The sequence below is a fragment of the Podarcis melisellensis genome (genome assembly GCF_964234715.1).
Source record: "Podarcis melisellensis genome assembly, chromosome: 1".
Classification (NCBI taxonomy): domain Eukaryota; kingdom Metazoa; phylum Chordata; class Lepidosauria; order Squamata; family Lacertidae; genus Podarcis; species Podarcis melisellensis.
The window spans coordinates 28909329-28929345 of NC_138528.1; the positions used below are offsets into that span (position 1 = coordinate 28909329).

A 20017-nucleotide genomic window follows, 5' to 3' on the forward strand; every position below is an offset into this window, starting at 1 on the left:
ATTTGCTTTATTGCAGTGGTCTGGAACTGAATCGGCAATATATCTGAGGTATGTCTGTACTGAGATACATGGACTAATTCACTATAAGGCAGGTTCCTGCGCTCCTATGCAGACCTTCTTTACTTGAGGTATCAATGACTGTTCACCAGAGTGTTCTTAGGGCAGTCTCCTTGTTTATTACTTACATTAACCTACTAGGTAAAGGTAAAGGTACCTCTGCCCATACGGGCCGGTCGTGTCCGATTCTAGGGTTGCATGCTCATCTCACTCTAGAGGCCGTGAGCCGGCGCTGTCCGAAGACACTTCCGGGTCACGTGGCCAGCGTGACGAAGCTGCAGCTGGCGAGCCAGCACCAGCGCAGCACACGGAAACGCCGTTTACCTTCCCACTATAAAGCTGTACCTATTTATCTACTTGCACTTTGACGTGCTTTCGAACTGCTAGGTGGGCAGGAGCTGGGACCAAACGACGGGAGCTCACCCCGCCGCGGGGATTCGAACCGCCGACCATACAATCGGCAAGTCCTAGGCACTGAGGTTTTACCCACAGCGCCACCCGCGTCCCTACATTAACCTACTAGACAGCTATAATAAAAGATGTACCTCTTGTTTAGTGACTGGCAGCCGGTCGATGCCCCTGTTGACTGACTCCCAAGACCTGGCAGTGAGCATACAGGCAAAGAGGGGATACAGGTCGCCCGCTCCCAGCCGACGACTGTATTTCTGGACACGCTTCATGTCAGATTTGATCAAGGCCTGCCAAAGCCGGCAATAGTCCAAGCGGAAGTTCTCTGACAGGACCTGGAGGAGGAGGAGGAAGAGGAGGAGGAGGAGGAGGAATTTCCCACAAAGCACCGTTAAATAACATTATGGACAGAAAATACAAAATTCTATGAGAGAAGAAAACAGCTGGGATTAAGTGACAACTATGAATAAAAAATAGGTTGGCCTGTGTCACTCGTTTAATTCACACAGGCAATTGGCAACTACTCCAGCATAGCTCTAAGCTGCACCCCAGGTGGAATATGGATATGGTGCCCTCCTTGCTGTGGGTCCAGCAGCTCAGATTCTTGACAGTCTTGCTCACTCATTCTGCTTGGCCCCGTAGCTTATCTTTCCTAATGAGCCAGTCAGCCATTCCCACAGCTGAGACAGCTGCCCATCTCCTCTCTATGAGCCACAGCCCACAGGCTACGAGTTGGTGCTACCCAGGCACCCTCACCTTCAATCTGCCTTCTGCAGCCTGGTGCACTACCCTCATATTGTAGCACTACAACTCCCATCATCCTTGACCACTGACCATGCTGCCTAGAGCTGATGGGAGTTGTAGTCCAACAGCATCTGGAAGGCAGCAGGTTGTGGACTCCTTCCCATGCCTCTCCTACTGCCTGCCTGTTCCCTGCATCATCAAAGCACCTGTCTCCTCTTCATCCATTCTGGTTCCTAAACCAGAATAACGTAGATACAAAAACCTCACTGGGAAGGAAAAAGGTTGCCATCTGCAAAATAATTCCTCCTGGCAAAGTTCTGACCTCAGTACGGGCAGCCCTCCTTCTCTCCCCATGTCCTCTCACTGCTCTCTGCTTACCTGATAGAGCCCATGGTCCAGAAGTATAATGTGCGTCTTGCCTGTACTTGGACACTTCTTCACCAACACGTTGCCAGGGTGTGGGTCACAGTGCACAAAGCCATTGACAAATATCATTTCACTGTACATCTTCCCCAAGTTGTAAGATATCTGAACAAAAAAGGGGGGCACCATATTAGACTCTGAGAAGCAACAGGGCTATGGGCAGGGGAGCCCACGTGCCAGGGAACAAAGGGCAGGATTCAACTAATGAGTCGCAGTGTCAGCAGAAACTGTGCAAGAAGTTATGTTTGTGTAATGGGATGTTCCCTTCTCTTCTCCCCCATGCACGCCTGAAATTTACTAGGAGGGGGTGATGAAAAACCTCAGAACAGTGTGCAGGAGGAGGAGAGAGGGGACCATTCCATCTGCCAGATGAAATGTTTGACCTGACAGGACCATCCCCTTAGCACCATGCTGAATTGCTCCCAATATCTATGGTAGGTAGGTAGCAAATGCAGGCATCCTCCTCACATTCTTATGGCTCCCCAAAGAGGGGGCAAATGTGCGAGCATCTACCTAAAGACAAACAGGCCAGTCTTACAAACAGGCCAGACCTTACGCCAAACAGGCCAGACCTTACGCCAAAGAATAAACGGACATAAATCGGACATCAGGAATCACAAGACAGAGAAACCAGTAGGAGAACACTTCAATCTCCCAGGACATTCTATACAAGATCTCAAAGTAGCTGTTTTACTACAAAGGAATTTCAGAAATAGACTGGAAAGAGAAGCTGCTGAATTGCAACTTATCACCAAACTTAAAACCATGGAGACACCTGGTCTGAACAAAGACCTTGGATTCTTATCTCATTATACATGACAAAGCCATTTTTCACCTTCTCACCCCTTGCTTTTTCCTGTAAGACCTATTGCAGTCGTTAAGAGTCGTCAACAGGCTCATCACAGCTATCTGCCAATCACCCATTCCCACCACCCTTCTGAGTAATACCCCTCCCCACCTTCTCACTATATAGAAGGGTCTGGAAACTTCTGTTTCAGTGTATCTGAAGAAGTGTGCATGCACACGAAAGCTCATACCAAGAACTAACTTAGTTGGTCTTTAAGGTGCTACTGGAAGGAATTTTTTTTGTTTCATCTACATAAAGATTTAACATGGGTGAGAGTCCAGGAATTAGCAGGAAGCCAAGAAGGTGGAAAGGGGAATCATGAAAAGCAGAATTGAAATGCCCAGCTGAGTGCAGCTTCATATATTACAGTATAGAGATATAAAACTGAACGGTCACTCAACAGAGAGATGCAGTGTCCTTGTGAATATGTGCATGCATTTACACTTAAAATATATTATGTGCATGCCTAAAAACGATAGAAAGAAGTACAAGAAGTGGCCCCAGTGCAGACAAAGTGTATCAACCTTTTCGCATGAGTTTCAGTGAGATAGACACAGGTTGCATTCATAAGTGATGCAAGAACACTGTCTTTAACATAGGTGAGCATAATTAATATGGCACATAATGCAGGAAATTGTTGTTTTTAACTATAGTTTCAACAAATATGCTTATTGTGACCAAAAGATCTGGTGGGTTCAATCCCCCCCCCCCCATTATAACAAACACTCATAATTTTAAAGATACCCATTAGTGTTTGCTGGTCTCCTTTTTGTCATGGGAAATCAGAGTAGAACTGCCAGTGAAAACAGAAGTAGGGCAAGAAAACACACAATGGTATTGCAGGACATTACTATGACTAAGAAGAGGGAGCAAGAACTTGACACAAGGCTGCCCGTTTCAGTGGAAGCCCCACATTCATCATAATATTTGGTTCCACTCTCACAGCCCATTAGCATTTGTTTCTCTCTGCCCCTTCCTTGCTGTTACTGCCACACCTCCTTGCTCAGTCAGATGTTAGTCTGATTTGTGATGTTTGCAAAGATGAAGCAGCACTATGAGGCTGTTTAAATCATTCTGTCACTGCCTGTGATCCCCCTTCATCAACCCTTCTCCCCAATCATCCCCTTATCGCCACACCATTTTATTAAAGTTAAAAGCTAGCTCAGAGGAATAGCTGTCAACGTTTCCCTTTTTTTAAGGGAAATTCCCTTATTCCGAATAGGATTCCTCGCAAGAAAAGGGAAAAGTTGACAGCTATGCTCAGAGGCAGGGAAGGGGCCCAGAGCTCTGCATCTCACTTTCACTGGGGAGGGCGAATACACTCCCACCCTTGTGCGTCAAAAGAGCACGCACAAACAGCACACACACATTAGCCATTGCCTTACAACCTCTTCCCCCAGCAAGACACAAACAGCCCCGCAGCAGGTTGCCCAAGAGGCAATTAAAAGACAATTATTACAAAACATCCTTAACACATCAACAAGCACATAGTATAAGCAACCAACTTTCAAAGTGTTTCGGGGTAGGGAGGGAGAGTCTGCACAGGCACCAGCAACAAACCTCAGACCCAACACTTCCATGTAGGAGAAGGATTCTGGAGCACATTGCATGGATCGCCACACCAAGCATGCCCAAGTATGGAACACACTTTCTGCACCCTGATGGGATGGCACTGGAGTCAGGAACGTAGCATGAGCTGGAGGGCTGCAGCTAATTTTGCATATTTATTTCATCACAGAAGGTGTTGCAAACAAACTAAATCTGCTGGACCTGTTGCTGCCATTCGTCAGCACCATCATCACTTAATCCTATAATATTCTGCTTTTTGGTTTAAAGTTTAATAAAGCAATCACTGTTTTCATACAAAATATCAAACAACCCATCTTCGACTCTTGACCTCTTTCCTCCAGGTAGCCCCACATCCAGTTGCTTACAAGCAAATACAGAGAAACAGAAAGAACAAAAAATAATAGAAGAGCGGGTGAGGTGAGCCGTGAGCAGGGAATCGTGTTTCAAACTCTAGGAATCCAGACCATATATTGACACAATATTGTGTTGTAGAAATTACTTCCCACAAATGTAAAAAAGTAAAGAAAAAATAAAGAAACCTTGACCTCATATTTGAAAGCTCTGGACAGAGTCAGAGTAAAAAGAAACAATTAAATCAGTCCATGGTTTTTCAAATGGGGGTGTAGGAAATCCTGGTGTGTTCTGGATCCTCATCAAAGACTCCTCAATAATGGCATCTTCCTGGAAGGAGAGCTTTCCCCAAAAAACCTGATTTTCTTCTGCAGCAGACAGCTGCAGGAGAGTGTTGGTTGTGTTCTAGGTCATTGTTACAGCAGCCATTTGGCAAGGGTTCTATGTGCCTAGAACATGTTGCAGAATTCTTTGAAACCCATTGGGATTCCACAGCAGACATTCCACTGTAGAGCATCTTGTGCTCAATGCCAAATTCTTCTATTTCCCTTCCTAACCTGACATGCAGGTGTATCTTTACAGTATCAGTTGAAACAGTCCCCTTCACTGAACTAGCAGATCAAAACATATCTCTAGAAACTCCCAAGTGGTCTTTTACCGGGATGGCAGACACAAAGTGATTACCGTAGATATATTGAAAAACTTCATGTTATAAATACAGTGGAACCTCGGGTTACGAACATGATCTGTGCAGGAGGCATGTTCGCAACCTGCAGCAGCGCGTCTGCGCATGCGCGGGTCGTGATTTGGTGCTTTTGCGCATGTGCAAGCGCCGAAACCTGGAAGTAACCCGTTCCGGTACTTCCAGGTTTGGCATGGTGCGCAACTCGAAAACAGATAACCTGAAGTGTGTGTAACCCAAGGTACCACTGTACTCAAAATTAAAGTGTAAAATCAGAAAAGGTAGAAGCATCTTCTTAAACTCCTATGATCAAATTCATGATGGGCCTGAGAGGTGCTATACTCCATAAATATTAACAATATATTACTGTTGTCATTATTACTATGTGTCATGCAGAGATTGACAACACAAGCTTACGGTCTAACATGCACAATGCAAAAGAGAAAAGGAACTGGGAAGGACTTGGAAAACAAGCAAATTTAGGCTCTGATTCTTTATAAGTTGCATAATAAATATCATTTTTAAAAATAAATAATAAAAAAGCTGTGGTGACTGATGACAGCTCAGGTGGGGGTCATAATGTCAATGTTTACTCCCCAGGGCTTAGAGGTATGCGAACTAATGCAAGCTTTAAAAACCTAGGACAGGCTGGCAGTCACTGGGATTCATTGTTGGAATCATCATCAGCCAAAAACAAAGTTAGGGTTGCTGCATAGACTACAGGCACAGTTAGCAACCAAAGAGGCCACCCACAGAAAATAAGAATGGGATCTAAAGGCAGGAAGGGAAAGAGTCGTGGAAGAGCTGACTTGCAGGCAGTGGAAAGAATGTTCAGATCTGAAGCTGACTCAGCACAGAAGGTTGGGAGCAGATCAAATATTGAAAGCTCCCTGAGGGAACAGATAGCAATTGGTATATTTTACTTCTTTATTGGGTTACTCACAATGGCTGAGTGCCAGAAGCCAATGCCCTCTAGGGCCTCTGCCTATAGTCCCACAGAGGTCAACCCTTGACAGCATCTTTAATCTAATTAGCACTTATCTCTTGGTCCCAGGGCTGCCACTTGAGTAGAGGAGGGTGGGCTGGGTTGGGCAAACAGAAGAGTGAGGACAAACTCATAAAGGATGCTTTCAATGTCAGCTTCTTCTACTTGTGTTTAGAAAAGAGGCCAGAATATGGCCCAGGAGGCTTTGGATGCTCAGGAAAAGGGAGCTGGTGGAATATGAATTAGTGTTGTGCCAAACATTTATCCTGCATGTGTGTGTGGTTTTTTAACCATTCTCCATCAGTAAATGGGAAAGAAACTGCATTTGGTTATCAAAGGGGACGGGAAATTTTAGCAAACGTCTCATCCACATTTTTTGTTACGCTGACTTTATTTTTGAACTGGCCAAGGGGCGTTAGTGAGCATCTTTTCTTTCATTCAACAAATCATCTCACTCTTGGTCTGTGCTCTGCAGCTTCCCTGAATGCCTGTGCCTCAACTAAAGCTTAGGGGAAACATTGTAAAGTAATTGCTCCCATGGGGCTTTTCCAGATCAGGAAGCGCAGGCAGCCAGGGAGGCTGCAAAGTGCTGCATAAATGTTTACAAGGAAGAAAACTACCTCAAGGACTGCCATTCCCCATATAAAGCAACCTGGACTTTGTGATCATACTTTGAGGCCCTTCCTCATGGGCCGCCTCCATGAGACGTCTGGAGGGTGGCAACATGAGAACGGGCCTTTTCTGCAGCAGCTCTCCATTTGCGGAATGCTCTCCCTGGGGCGGTTCACCTGGTGCCTTCATTATACCAGATCGCTGACTGGTTAATATTCTATAGCCTTTTAGATGACCAAGGTTGTTGTTGTCGTTAAAATTTATATACTGCCCTTCAACTGAAGATCTCAGCGTGGTTCATAAGATAGAAATGCAGGATAGAAGCACAAAATAGTGAAAAACAGCACAAAAAAATAACTCCGCCTCCCACAAACAACCTTGGTCGTCTCACAAGATTGTGAACTTAAAACCACACATCAGCTGATATCCTAAAGAAATTTTCAAGTGCCTCGAGAACAAGGCAGAAAAGCAGAAAAACTCTTTTGCAGAGGAAGGGAGGAAAAACCTGAGAATTGGAGGACAAGTTTTGGCACCCTAGGATTGCAATTGTACGTGTTTTGTGGACCAAGGCTGAGAGCCTTTGCGCTGCTTTGTGGAATCCCAGGCAACAGTTTGCATTCAGAAGCTGAAGCCTGAAGGGGAGGAATACCACCACAACGGCACCACAACCACAATCTTCTGAGACCTCGTGGACACCTTCTGTGCAAAGTGGGGTGGACTGTGCCTTTGGCCATGAGGTGCACTGCTCATTATTCAAGGAGGTGGCAGGAGGCAGAGAGACACACGCTCCTCCTGCCTGTGCTGCATCCCAGAAAGCAGACAGCTTGCTGCAATTCTGAGCACATCAGGGCCAGGCGGCAGCGACAGCAAGGGCAGAAATTTAAATTCGTTCATCAACATTAATCACAAGGCTGCAGTAATAAGAGGCACTATCCGGGCCCAGTCTGTGGGGAGAGGCAGCATACAAATGTCACCCAGCTATGAAGCCCATCTCTCCCTGTGGGTTTCCCTGTTCAAGGTGAGGAGGCTCTGGGTGTGCTTGTGAGAAAGCAAGTATGGTAAAGCATCTGTGCATGCCAGTGTATCCAAATATGCCTGTTCAGATATGCTGCTTTATGACTGTGCACATGCAACTGTGAATTTGCAGTAGAGTCTGCATTTATTTACTCTTGGTGGCTTCATACCGCTCTTTGATCATAGTCCCATGGATGGTTTACAAACCGGATAAAACAATTAAGATGCAATTACAAGGTAATAAATGTAAAATGGTTGGCAGGTTTAAGAGTGCATCTAATAAGACTGGCAAGATATAAAAGGTCTTTGCTTGGCATCAGTAGAACCATAAAGTGGGCGTCAAGCTAACCTTTCTGGGGAGAACTGGGGTGCCACCAATGGGAAGGACCCCTCTCTGGCATCTTAGATGGTGGAGGCACCTGTAGGAGATCTGCCCTTGAAGATCTTAAATGGACAGTTAGGTACATATTTAGCCTAAAGTGCTAATAAATCTGACGCCAGTTGTGAATCTGTGCCTGTCAAGAGACTAGAGAATAACAATTTCCAGTGAAATATCACTCAAAACTTTACTCTGGCTGTATTTGCCTCTTTTTGAGTTTGCCTTCAGGCATGAACAAAATCCAATGGTTAAAAAAAGAAAAGATAAGATAAATGTCAAAATATTACACTGTATTAATGACAGGATGAATGCTCATTTAATTAGGGAACAGCAGCTGCAACATTTAATTCTCTGGACCAATCGGCCAATCAGTGCGAAGCAAAAAAGCTTGAATTTCATGTGTATTGGGATCAAAGCAGAAGCTGAGGATGCTGCAAACTGAGGACAAACCAGTAAAAAAAAAAATAATTGGGGAACCTGACTTTTTATCTTTTTTCCTCATAGCTCCAGTGGGTATATCTACACTACAGAATTGTCTGTCAGCAATCCCATCTCCCAACACACAGGACTACAGCTCCCAAGGTTCCTTAGGGAAAAGACAGCCTACTACATCCGAATAAATCTGTAGGATTGATGCCCTGTCAAATAAAACTCCAACCTATTTCAACTTTGGTGCTTGGGACAGTGACTGTTGGACCCGGCAATGTTTCAAGGAACCAATCTCCAATAGCTGCTGTTCCAGACAAAAGAAATAACATTAAATACGGTACGTGCAACTGCAGCAAAATGCCATCAGTTGACATGGGGAGAATGATATCCAAGCCAGGAATTTGTATGTTGGGCTGTGCAAATCCAGGAAATAGGAAAGAACAAAGTGAAGCAAAGCCAGAGCAGTTTGCAGGAAAGGGATAACTGCAGCTGTTTAGACGGCTCCATCTGCACCTTAGAAGCTGCCCTGTGTCATGTGGGGAGGCTGCCCAGGGTAGGAAAGCCTTCCCACCTGAGGACAGGTGCCCAGTGGCCTTGGGGGCGCTGGTTGGCTGCCAGCTTGACCGGAAGCAACTTAGTGGCCCTCGGTTAACAGATTCTGCCACCGACAACTCCCAACAAGGTGTCACTGAAAAAGAATCTGCACCCCTCCAGGAATCCCAGACCTGTGGTGGCTCAGGTATCCTGCAGTTCCCAGAGAACACAATTTCTAAAGGGCACAGGAAGGGCCCTTGCAAAGAAAATACAATGCTCTGCTGGTTTCTAGGACACCAATCATTAAGCTGATTCAGGTATGTGTTGGGTATCCCATTGCTTAACTCAAACCACTGAGGGCCAGAAACTGATTTATAGTTAAGAGTAAAATTCTAACTGGACCATAAAGAAGGCTGATCGCCAAAGAATTGATGCTTTTGAATTATGGTGCTGGAGGAGACTCTTGAGAGTCCCATGGACTGCAAGAAGATCAAACCTATCCATTCTGAAGGAAATCAGCCCTGAGTGCTCACTGGAAGGACAGATCCTGAAGCTGAGGCTCCAATACTTTGGCCACCTCATGAAAAGGAAAAGACCCTGATGTTGGGAAAGATTGAGGGCACAAGGAGAAGGGGACGACAGAGGACGAGATGGTTGGACAGTGTTCTCAAAGCTACGAACATGAGTTTGACCAAACTGCGGGAGGCAGTGGAAGACAGGAGTGCCTGGTGTGCTCTGGTCCATGTGGTCACAAAGAGTCGGACACGACTAAACGACTAAACAACAAAATTCTAACCTGGCAATTTGTGAACCAGTGCACAATTGTGTCTTGTGGGTGTTTCACGTTACCTACCTCTGGAATGGTGCCTGTGCTGACCATATCATCCACACTGAGCACTTGAAAATCCTAAAAGGAACAAGGAGCTCAAGACCAGATCTGTTTGTGTCTTTCCTCTATTTATTCCTGTCTCTTTCAATTTAGAACAGATACTAGCTGTTGGCCCGAATTCAGCCCTAATATTTGCCAATTATTTTAAGAGACGGCGACACTAACTTCTATTGATCTCATTAAAAGTAAAGGTCGTGAGGTAGCTCATTTCTCAGGGCTCAATATTACCTCCTCAGGCCAAAAGAATAGCATTGATTTTGGAACTTTAATCGAAGGTTAATAGGATTAGCGAGCATAGTTAAAAAAACGAACACCCTGCCATTGCAGGTCCCCAGTCACATTGGTGTGAAATTAGCCAAGGTTGTGTGACATCTAGGGGCCCTGACACTACTTGCTTGCACATCATCTCAACTCTGCAATATCCCTTGTTCATGGAACCACATAGAAAGCACCATCAGAAAACAGGACAGTAGATCAACGCACAGAAGGAACAATATTTTGGTGAGGAATTATGGAGGTAGATTTGCACTGCGGTTGCAAAGCTTGGATAAGGCAAAGAAGCAATGTGTACAACTAGGCAACTGGCCCCACAACCCTGGTTCATCAGTGATGGGGAAAAAGGCCCGCTTTAAAAAAAACAACAATCAGAGAACCAGCATTTTCAACTTGGTCTATACTTGTAACCAAATGATGCGGAAGAACGAATTGTTCAACTTCAGATTGCAGGAGGGGAAGGTGCCATTTTACCTGAGGTAAAATGAACTCCAAGTAAAATTAAACCTTTCGCCCTGATGTGATACTTATCTAGGAAAGCGTAAAAAACAAACAAACCAGTCTTTGATATCTAATTTACAGCACATGTCATAATCCAGTCCACTACCTCATATCAGATCTGTACTACCACATCATGCTACAGATCGAGACTTTGATTCTCAAGTCAGGAGTTGAGTTCCACACTCTCAACATGTGCCTCCTAAAGTATCATTATGATATGGGTCAAAGCAGTGGTTCCATTTTCACATGATTCTGTTCTACGGTCTCTGGCCAACTTAGGTCTGTCTTTTGGCATGCTGCAACAGTGATTCACCAGTACCACTTGGACTGCCCAGATCACCCCACTTGAGATGGCATACGACAAGAGAGAATATACTGATGGTAAAGGGAGTGGCAGTAGGATTTCCTAGCTTTGAATCTCACGATATGGTCAAGTTTGCTTTCAGGTCTGAGGGCAAACTCTGCTTCTTCAGTGCTCCCAGTTCCTAACTGCAGAGTTAGAAGAGGTTCAGAAAAGGGACACCAAAATGATCAAGGGGATGGAGTGACTCCCCTATGAAGAATGGTTGCAGCGTTTGGGGCGTGGATAAGCCCTTGCTTGCCTTTTTCTAAACTAAAAAGGCAAGTTTGGAGTTATCCACACTTCCATTTGCCCTGTCACTTTCCCCTGCGAACACCCACCAAGCCAAGTTGGATCAAACACCAATCAGGTCTTCCATGTATTGCTGTTTGTTCTGATTTAGTGCTAAAGAGCAGGTTTTCCAGGGGGGCAAAGCGGTGGGTCAAAGGCAAAACTGCTCAGCCCTGTGCTTTTCAGGCGCAGGACAAGCAGAAGTGTGAATGAGCCCTTAGAGGTGACATGATAGACGTTTATAAAAAAAAATGATACAAGGCATGGGGAAAGTAGATAGAGAACAGTTTTCTCCATCTCTCATAATACTAAAATGAAGTCAAATGTTGGAAGGTTTAGGACAGATTATGCAGAGCATCATCAAATGATGGAACTCACTCTCCCAGGAATGATGGCCAACTTAGATGGGCTTAAAAGAGGATTAGACAGATTCATGGAGGAGAGGGTTATTGATGGCTACTAGCCATGATGGCTATTCTCTCCCTCCACAGCTGGAGGCAGTAATGCTTCTAAATACCAGTTGTTGGACGCCATGGGAGGGGGGAGCCTCCTTGTGCTCAGGCTTTGCTCCCTGGTTTCCCACAGGCATCTGGCTGGCCACTGTGAGAACAGGATGCTGGAATAGATGGGCCTTTGGCCTGATACAGCAAGCTATTGTTATGTTCTTAGCTGGTAGAATCTTATAAGCCAGTTCCAGAATCTTGCCATTTCCTGACAAAGTCCACTGACGTTTGAAGGGGTGCTTTGAGATCTTGAGAAAAGGAGGCTTAAGGAAGGACAAAAGGCTGTTGACTGTTTATTTACAGAGGGAACAAAAAGGCTTCAAAACTCTGCAGTGGAAAGCTTGAATTCACAGTCGTCACGCAGGAGGGGAAGAGAATAGTTGCGATACAGAGCACATATACCTGTGATGATGCACTTACATTTTTATTACTTGAATCAGAATTCTTGCTTGACATAAACCATCTCTCTAACACATCACAGAACATAAAATATTATTTCTGTGTTTCTGGGGTGGTAGCAGAAAATCACATGTACTGTCAAAACCCTGTTTACTTGGTCCTCCATTTTCCTCAAGCAAGGCCAGCATCTAATTCCCACCAAGCCTCCAAATCCATAGATCAATTATTGAGCCTGTCTTGCAGAAATCTGGGGGAAATCCGGGTTGTCAGTTAACACCAAGGTCGCCATCTCCCACTGACCTCAGGAGGCATCTAGCATCCCCTCACTTCTCAACAGGCGTCACAAGGGTTACCTGCCTAATGTGACTTGGGTTCTGACTGGTGACTGCAATGGCAGCTGTCACTCAAACCAACGTGGGTGAGAGAGTCCTTAAAAGTGAACTGTGGGATGCAAGCCTTTGGCCTTGTCCCTCAGACCAGGGCCCACTGATTTTGCTGCTAGCCTCTAGGTCCCCTATTTATCACTGACCATCAGGAAATGTGCAGCTCAATGTCCTTGCTGCTTTACTCCTAGGTAAGTAAAGAGTCCAGAATGTTGTGTTGTAAATAAACAGCTTGGGATCAATCAGATTTGAACCACAGAGCTCCTTTTGCTTCAGAATTTTGATTTGTCCACTCACATCCTCCTTTCTCTTTTATTCTTAATAAAACTGCATGTGATTTTGGTTACTGGGGTCTCTTAAAGAATTCAATGCAGGTTTTTTTTAAAGTTCTTGCTGTTATCACTGTGTTTTGCCTCATGGGAACCCATCTACCTACACTTCATCATCATCATCATCATTACTTTTGAGGGCAGGTTTCATCTCAGTTCTATTGAGAGCCAGTGTGGTGTAGTGGTTAAGAGTGGTAGTCTTGTAATCTGGGGAACCGGGTTCGAGTCTCCGCTCCTCCACCTGCAGCTGCTGGGTGACCTTGGGCCAGTCACACTTCTCTGAAGTCTCTCAGCCCCACTCACCTCACAGAGTGTTTGTTGTGGGGGAGGAAGGGAAAGGAGAATGTTAGCCGCTTTGAGACTCCTTAAAGGGAGTGAAAGGCGGGATATCAAATCCAAACTCTTCTTCTTCTTCTTCTTCTATTGTCACCGCTCTATTTCACACCCCCAACCTGGCTGAATGTGTTCTTGAACTCTGCAAACTCCTGTTGCTTGCCTGGATGGAGAACCCAGAAAGAAGCTAGCCTAGTGTACTAAGGCAACATTAAAATTTATTGCTCTGCCCACCACCAGCATGTGGCCCTTGGAAGGTCGTCCAGAGGGGAATATTGCCCTTGGTCTGCAAATTTTCCCCCACCTGCTGCGTTCATGTATCTCCTTTCTCGGTACCACTACAGCTGAGTTCATGCGCTCTGCAACTACAAAGCCCTTGCAGCTCTGTAAGATCATTTTTGTGATGGAGCCTGAGGAATTATATGCAAAAATATCCTTGTAGCCCCTGGACCACAGGGCCTGGAGAGCAGAGTGAGAATACTTGGCTACTCTCTGATCTTAATACATTCAACCAGCTGCCATGCGCTTGTCTCTATATTATGCAACGCTATCCGGCCACCTGATCCAGGGAAAGCCCCTTTGCCTAAAGATCTCCGTTCCCAAACACACGTCCCTGCTCCTTCCCTTTGCCTTGCCCTCTACATTCATGATGCGTCTTCTCGAGTTCTTTCCCCGCCTTTCCTTAGTCCTCCAGCTATGTTCTCATTCTAGGCCGCACTCGCACATGAATAAGTAACTGTTCCACAGGCAGATAGCTCAGTGTTTGCACTTGTCTTTAGAAATCAAAGGCTTCTCTGATTAAATGCCATTACAGTCCGGCGCTCGGATGGATCCAGGGAGATTAATGTGCTTTTGGGCAGCTTTAATGATAATCCCGCTACAGACGGCATTAAGTAAATGTCAGTAACCTGGTTTGAAGGGAGCTTTCACCTCAGGGATCCTTTCCATTTAGAGGAGAGAGGCTCAGCCTGCTTTTTTCAAGGCTGTGTTGCTCTACAAAAGAAAGCCTGCTTAGCACAGATTCTTCTGAGCCCCTCCCAGCAAAAAGAAATAAATAAATGGCAAGGCTTCTTTCAGGGGGGAGTGAGGTGGCATGCTTGCCATTGTGGGTCCACAGAGAGACTGCAGATCAATGCTAGAACATAGAGGAGGCTCCATGTTTAATCCCCAGCACACTCAGTGTCTGTTTTTGTTCTTTAAAAAAAGAGAACAAAATAGCACTCAGCAGGGCTGAGAAAGACTTAAGAGACTAACTGCAAGGCAGAGTAGGCATTGCTGGGTGGAAGGGACAATGTTCTGAGCCAGTAAAAGGGACTTTCATATATTTATATGAGGTAGCAAAGCTGAGAAAAACTGAGATCTTTGAAAGCGTATGAAATTGCTTTACACAGAGACAAGCCAAGCACACCCCACTCTGATTGGCAGCAGCTCTCCAAGACCCCAGGAAGAGCTTCCCCCCAGGCTGAGATCTCTTTGGTTTTTTGGTGGTGGATTCGATTGAGAAAGGTGTCTTATAAATAAACACTGTAGACAACGCATGCAATCTACCACTGAGTGATGGCTGAGGCCCACTTTTATAGATTGGCCACACCACTAACTCTCGCTCCCTCCCCTCTATATATTTATACATATTAAGCTTTTTTTAGGGTGTGGGTATGCATGTGTGGAAAAACAGTACACACATAAATACACACAGCTCATATTATTAACAGGTAGGCTATGGTGTTCACAGACGAACATTCCCCACAAATATTTCCTAAAGAATGTAAGAATATCCCTGCTGGAGGGAGATTGACTCCCTAGAAATTAATAAAACAACGATCAATATCCTATATTCAAAAGAACGATTTTACGAGTATGAAGGGGAAAACTCCAGACTATTAGTGAACATGTGCAGGAAAAAAATATCTTAAAACAAGAATACACTGCATTACTAAAAAAAAAAGGATGGAAACACAACATTCTCCTCCATAGAAATAAATTAATCATTACTGGAATTTTACTCTAATCTATACCCCTCCCAGAACCCATCTGAGCAAGAAATCAAAACCTTTTTAGCAGGACTATTTGTGCCGATTTTAACTGCAGAGGAATGAGAATCCCTGGACAGTCCTATCACCCCAGAGGAATTAAGATGGTCCTCAAAAATCTGAAACCTCGCATAGTCCCAGGCCCAGTTGCTTTTCACAGAAGACATCTATAAAAAAATTCAAGGAAACCCTGGCGTCCTACATGACTTGCCTATTTAATGACATGACATGATCCCCAAAACCTGGCCCTCCTCCAAAATATTCTCTATCCCAAAACCATTCAAAGATAGCCTCATAGTAGAATCATATCGCCCAAACTCACTGATAAATCAGGACTGAAAGATATTCACATCTATCCTGGCTAATCGCCTAAAAGCCTTCCTATACAAATGTAATGGTTCTAGGGGTTGCTCGTGCATAAGTTGCCGCCACTCCTGGCTAGGTTGCCTGGTTGAACCCTTTCTGTCTGGACAGCCTTTCACCCGTGGCTGTCTTAATCGCTGGCAGAATCCGTCAGTGGGCGTTTCTTGAACTTCTTCCAGCAAAGAAGTTCTTTGACGCCAAGTCTCCGCCTACTCTCCCTGCGCGGAAGTCTTCTGCGCAGGGAGGGTGTGGGCGGCGGAGGACCCGTGCTCTCCCCGCTGGTCTCCAGCGAGGAGTCCTGGAGCCTCCTCTCCGATTCCCCCATCTGCCCCCCTTCTCCACTGGTGCTACGCTGATTTCCTTCCCCAGCAGATGGGCTGCCTCTCTCCCTACTGGGACCCTCTCCGGCATCCCTCCGGAGCCTTCCCTCCACCTCTGGCTCCGATGGCAGTTCCCTGACAACAAACTAATAGCCCCAGACCAAGCTGGCTTTGTCCCTGGCCACAACATAATCAGGAAGTTACTGAATCTGATCAATCATAGCAAAACAACTAAAAGCTCACTGACAATTATATCCCTCAATACACTTAAAGCCTTTGATTGCTTAGAATGGAAATACCTACTGGCAGTATTAACCAGTATGAATTTTTCGATCCCTCTGTACTACAAACCCTCAAACAAATTTACTCCCAAGTCTCAGCTAAATGCAGAATCAACAATATTATAAAGGATGCCCACTGTCTCCCTTTCTATTCATCCTGGCCCTGGAAGCCTTAACAATTTGACTCTGGGCAGCCCCTAATATTAAGGGTGTGGAATTAAAATTGAAACAAATAAATTAGGGCTCTTTGCAGACGACCTGATGATCACGACACCAGACCCCATTACAAAAGCAACGACACGGATCAAAGAACTCAGTACTTTTGCAATGGTATCAGGCCTTCAGGTGAACTTTGCTAAATCTGAGGCAATGTGCTTCAACACTCCCTCTCATATCCAAAAAGGATTCACTAACATCACAAAGATAAAACTCTGCCATACAAAATTAAGATACTTGGGGGTACAAATAACCAGTAACCTTAACAAATTATACCTCCAAAATTGCAAGCCTCTCCAGCGACAAAGCAACAAAGACCTGAGAAGATGGAATAAATCTAACTTTACTCTCTCAGATAAAATAGCCATGTAAATATCAAGGACCTCTGCATAGTGTGAGACAATATGTCCTCCCATGTTGTCAGTGAGTGCTTTTGCCTTCCCTGCAACAGTGTCCCCAAGTGAATGGCTCTCCTTTACTACACAGGAATGAACAGCAAACATGTATTCGGAATGGAAAGTGCCACACTCAGGTTCAACACAAAGGTTGGTGCTGGATCTGCTCCCTGGCCCTTGGTGAACTCAATGACAGCAGACACAGAGACCCAAGTCTACTTCTCTGCACAGTCCTGCCCCTTCATTTGCATGGCCCCATCAAACAGTTCACATGGTAGGGTTTCTTGGTCACACCAAAATGTGACAGGAATGCTAGGAACTGTTATATACAGTACATCTAAATGATAGCTTTGGAAGCATAGGAAGGCAATGAAGCAATGGTTCTAAGTACTAATTTCCCTTCATGCTACTGGCAATTAGTGCATTAATGTGATTTGTGTGAGCTTACTTACATCTGTGAGCAATTCCTTCTAGTGGGAAGTAGGAGAATAAAGACGTAACCTCTTGGAGGGCAATGAACACATGACCATATCCCCCCCCCCCAGATATATTTTGGAATGTCTATAATTGACGCGAAGTGAACTCTGCCACAGAATAGAAAAAGATGAGAGGAGGGAGCGTCCAGACTCCGGAGACAGGCGGACAGACAGATTAAGTACAATTGATTTTGTGCCGGAGCTCTTTGATAGCTAGTCAACCAAATGGCATTTCGACACTCATCAATAGCACACAGGGGGGAAAGTAGGCAGCAGTGATTCAATCAGAATTCACTGACTTGGAGGAAGGCAAGGATGGCAGGCTGAACCTGCCCGGTTCTTGCAAATAAAGACTAGGTTCCTTTCCCATCAGACACAAACACTTTAATCCCCCAAAAGCCAGCTATGTGCACCCAGCACACAGGAATCATTTCACCAGGCGATGAAATATGACCACATCTGGAACAGACTATGACATCTCTAAGCACACATCTTTCCTTTAGGAAATAAATTAAAAGAAAGAACTGGGACTTATTAACAAAGAATGGAACTATATGTAAAGCTGTGCTGAAACTTCATTCATTTCATTTTGTAAGCCAAAAATAGTGCTTTTGTGGAATGCAGAAAGGGTTCCTACATCTTTTGTTTTTATTGCTATCACATTCTAAATTGTTTAATGTAAAATGTTTAAGGCATGGCCTATAAATACCAGATGGATGGATGGGTAGATAGAAAGACGGACAGATCTGGACAGAGGGAACATTACCTCATTGACATTGATGCAATTTCTCTCCATGTAGGCCTTGTCATTCACCTGCCCACCTTCCATGAACTCCATGAAAAGAACACGCTTTGTTGAGAGCTCCCAATAAATCTTAGGGATCTGAAAAAAGAATACAACTCTCTGAACACCGTGTGATTAAGGGGAACAGAAGAGAAAGTGTATATGCATGAAGTGCCAAGAAGTAGGAGAAATGAGCTCATCCAAGTCCTCAAAGGAAGAACACACAAAACTTTTGACAAAGGCCTTATCATAACAACATAAGTAAGCGCTCAGGGTAGGCCCTACCATTAAGCAGAAGGAGGCTGCTACCTCAGGCAGCTGATACAGAGGGAGACAGGAAAGTAATGGAGGACAGAATTCTGTGTTCCTTCCAAGTAACCTGCCCTGCATACCTTAAACTAGCCTGCTGCCCTCAAAAGTAGTAGAGGATACTGTCTCATCACCCACATTGAAGCAAGAATCAACAGCTAGTCAGCTTGTATGCATGGAAAGGAGGGGTGCCATCTTGTCCTTTGCCTCAAGCAGCAAAATGTCTTAGGCCACCTTTGTAAGTTCTCCACCTTGGTCCTGGAACCATCATTTCAGTGTGTGTGTGTGTGTGTGTGTGTGTGTGTGTGTGAATGTGTCAGAAAGCATATGGTTGGAATGATTATGAAAGCCAAAATGTGAGGAAAGGGTTGAAATCTTGTGGTGTTCTTTTAGTCTCTGTGAATGAGGTTTCCTTACTGTATTGGCCCTGTAAAATAAAGGCCAGCATTCTGTTTCTTGTAGGAGCCAGCCAGCAACCTTACAGACCCAAACCTGAATGATGAATAAAAGACACAGTGGAAAGGTCCCAGAATTCTGCAGACTCATGCTTTAGAGGAAAAGCAGAGCATATTGTGTTTTTTCTTTAAGCGGCCCAGAAGCAGAGTCAGTGATTTCTATGCCAGTTCAAGCAAGCTGGATCTTTCTGGTTTTCAAATGGAGCAAACTTGCCTGACTAACTTTTCCTCAATGCTATGCTAGCTGAACTAACTTCCAGTAAACGTAACATTCTGCTTGCTTAACAGACAGATGCACCTTACTCTCCAAACTTAGCTGGGTGAAATCCAGCTAAGTATAATGGTAAGTAAATCCACTGAAAATAGTGGGCTAAAGTCCACTGATCTCAAGTAGTATTGTTGACAATGGTTATAAGCCTTCGAGCGCTAAGGAAGTATTTCACACAGCACACAGCTAAACTATGGAATCTGCTCCCACAAGAGCAGTGGCAGACCTTGGGGTCTCAAATTTCAGCCGCGCCCTGTGTGATGCCAAAATTCAGTGCCCCCGTACCTCTTGGACCCATTCTAAGTAACAGTTATGGCATCCCAAGTGGTGTCCCCAAGGCTGTGCACCCAGTGCAACCAAACTGACTGTGCTCCCCTAAATTCGCCACTGACAAGAGGCTGTGATGGCCACAACCTTGGGTGGTTTTATTAAGATGAGACTCATTCATGGAGGAGAAAACTACCAGTGGCTACTTATGTTCAACTTCCACAGCTGGAGGCAGTATGCTTCTGAATACCAGTTGCTGGAGGCTGCAAGAGGGGAGAGTCCAGCTGTGTTCAGGTCCTGCTTCAGAGCTTCTGATAGGCATCTAGTTGGCCACTGTGAGAACAGGATGTTGGACCAGATGGACAATGGCCTGATCCAGCAGGTTCTTCTTCTATGTCTTTATGCATAAGTTAGAGCTTGGTAGTAGAGCAAATGCTTTGTGTGCAGAAGATCCCTGGTTCAATGCCTGTAACTTCCAAGTAAGTCACAGGAAAAATCCTGTCTGAAACCCTGAAGAGAGACGGCCAGTCAGTGTAAGCAATACTGACTGACCAATGGTTTCATTCAATTTAAGGCAT

At 45.0% G+C, this 20017-nt stretch overlaps 1 protein-coding gene across 5 annotated transcripts in view; it reads right to left on the bottom strand.

Annotated features, from left to right (window-relative positions):
- ADCK1 (aarF domain containing kinase 1) overlaps positions 1 to 20017 on the bottom strand; it is a 102951-nt gene that overhangs the window by 4021 nt on the left and 78913 nt on the right. For 4 of the 5 annotated variants that reach the window (XM_081912475.1, XM_081912476.1, XM_081912477.1 and 1 more), the window contains 3 exons: positions 18123 to 18239; positions 1588 to 1737; positions 603 to 800 (listed from right to left, as the gene is read on the bottom strand). In XM_081912475.1, coding sequence (XP_081768601.1) covers positions 603 to 800; positions 1588 to 1737; positions 18123 to 18239 — 465 coding nt within the window. The remainder of the gene's footprint in view (positions 1 to 602; positions 801 to 1587; positions 1738 to 18122; positions 18240 to 20017) is intronic. The other variant, XM_081912478.1, reaches the window with a different exon arrangement.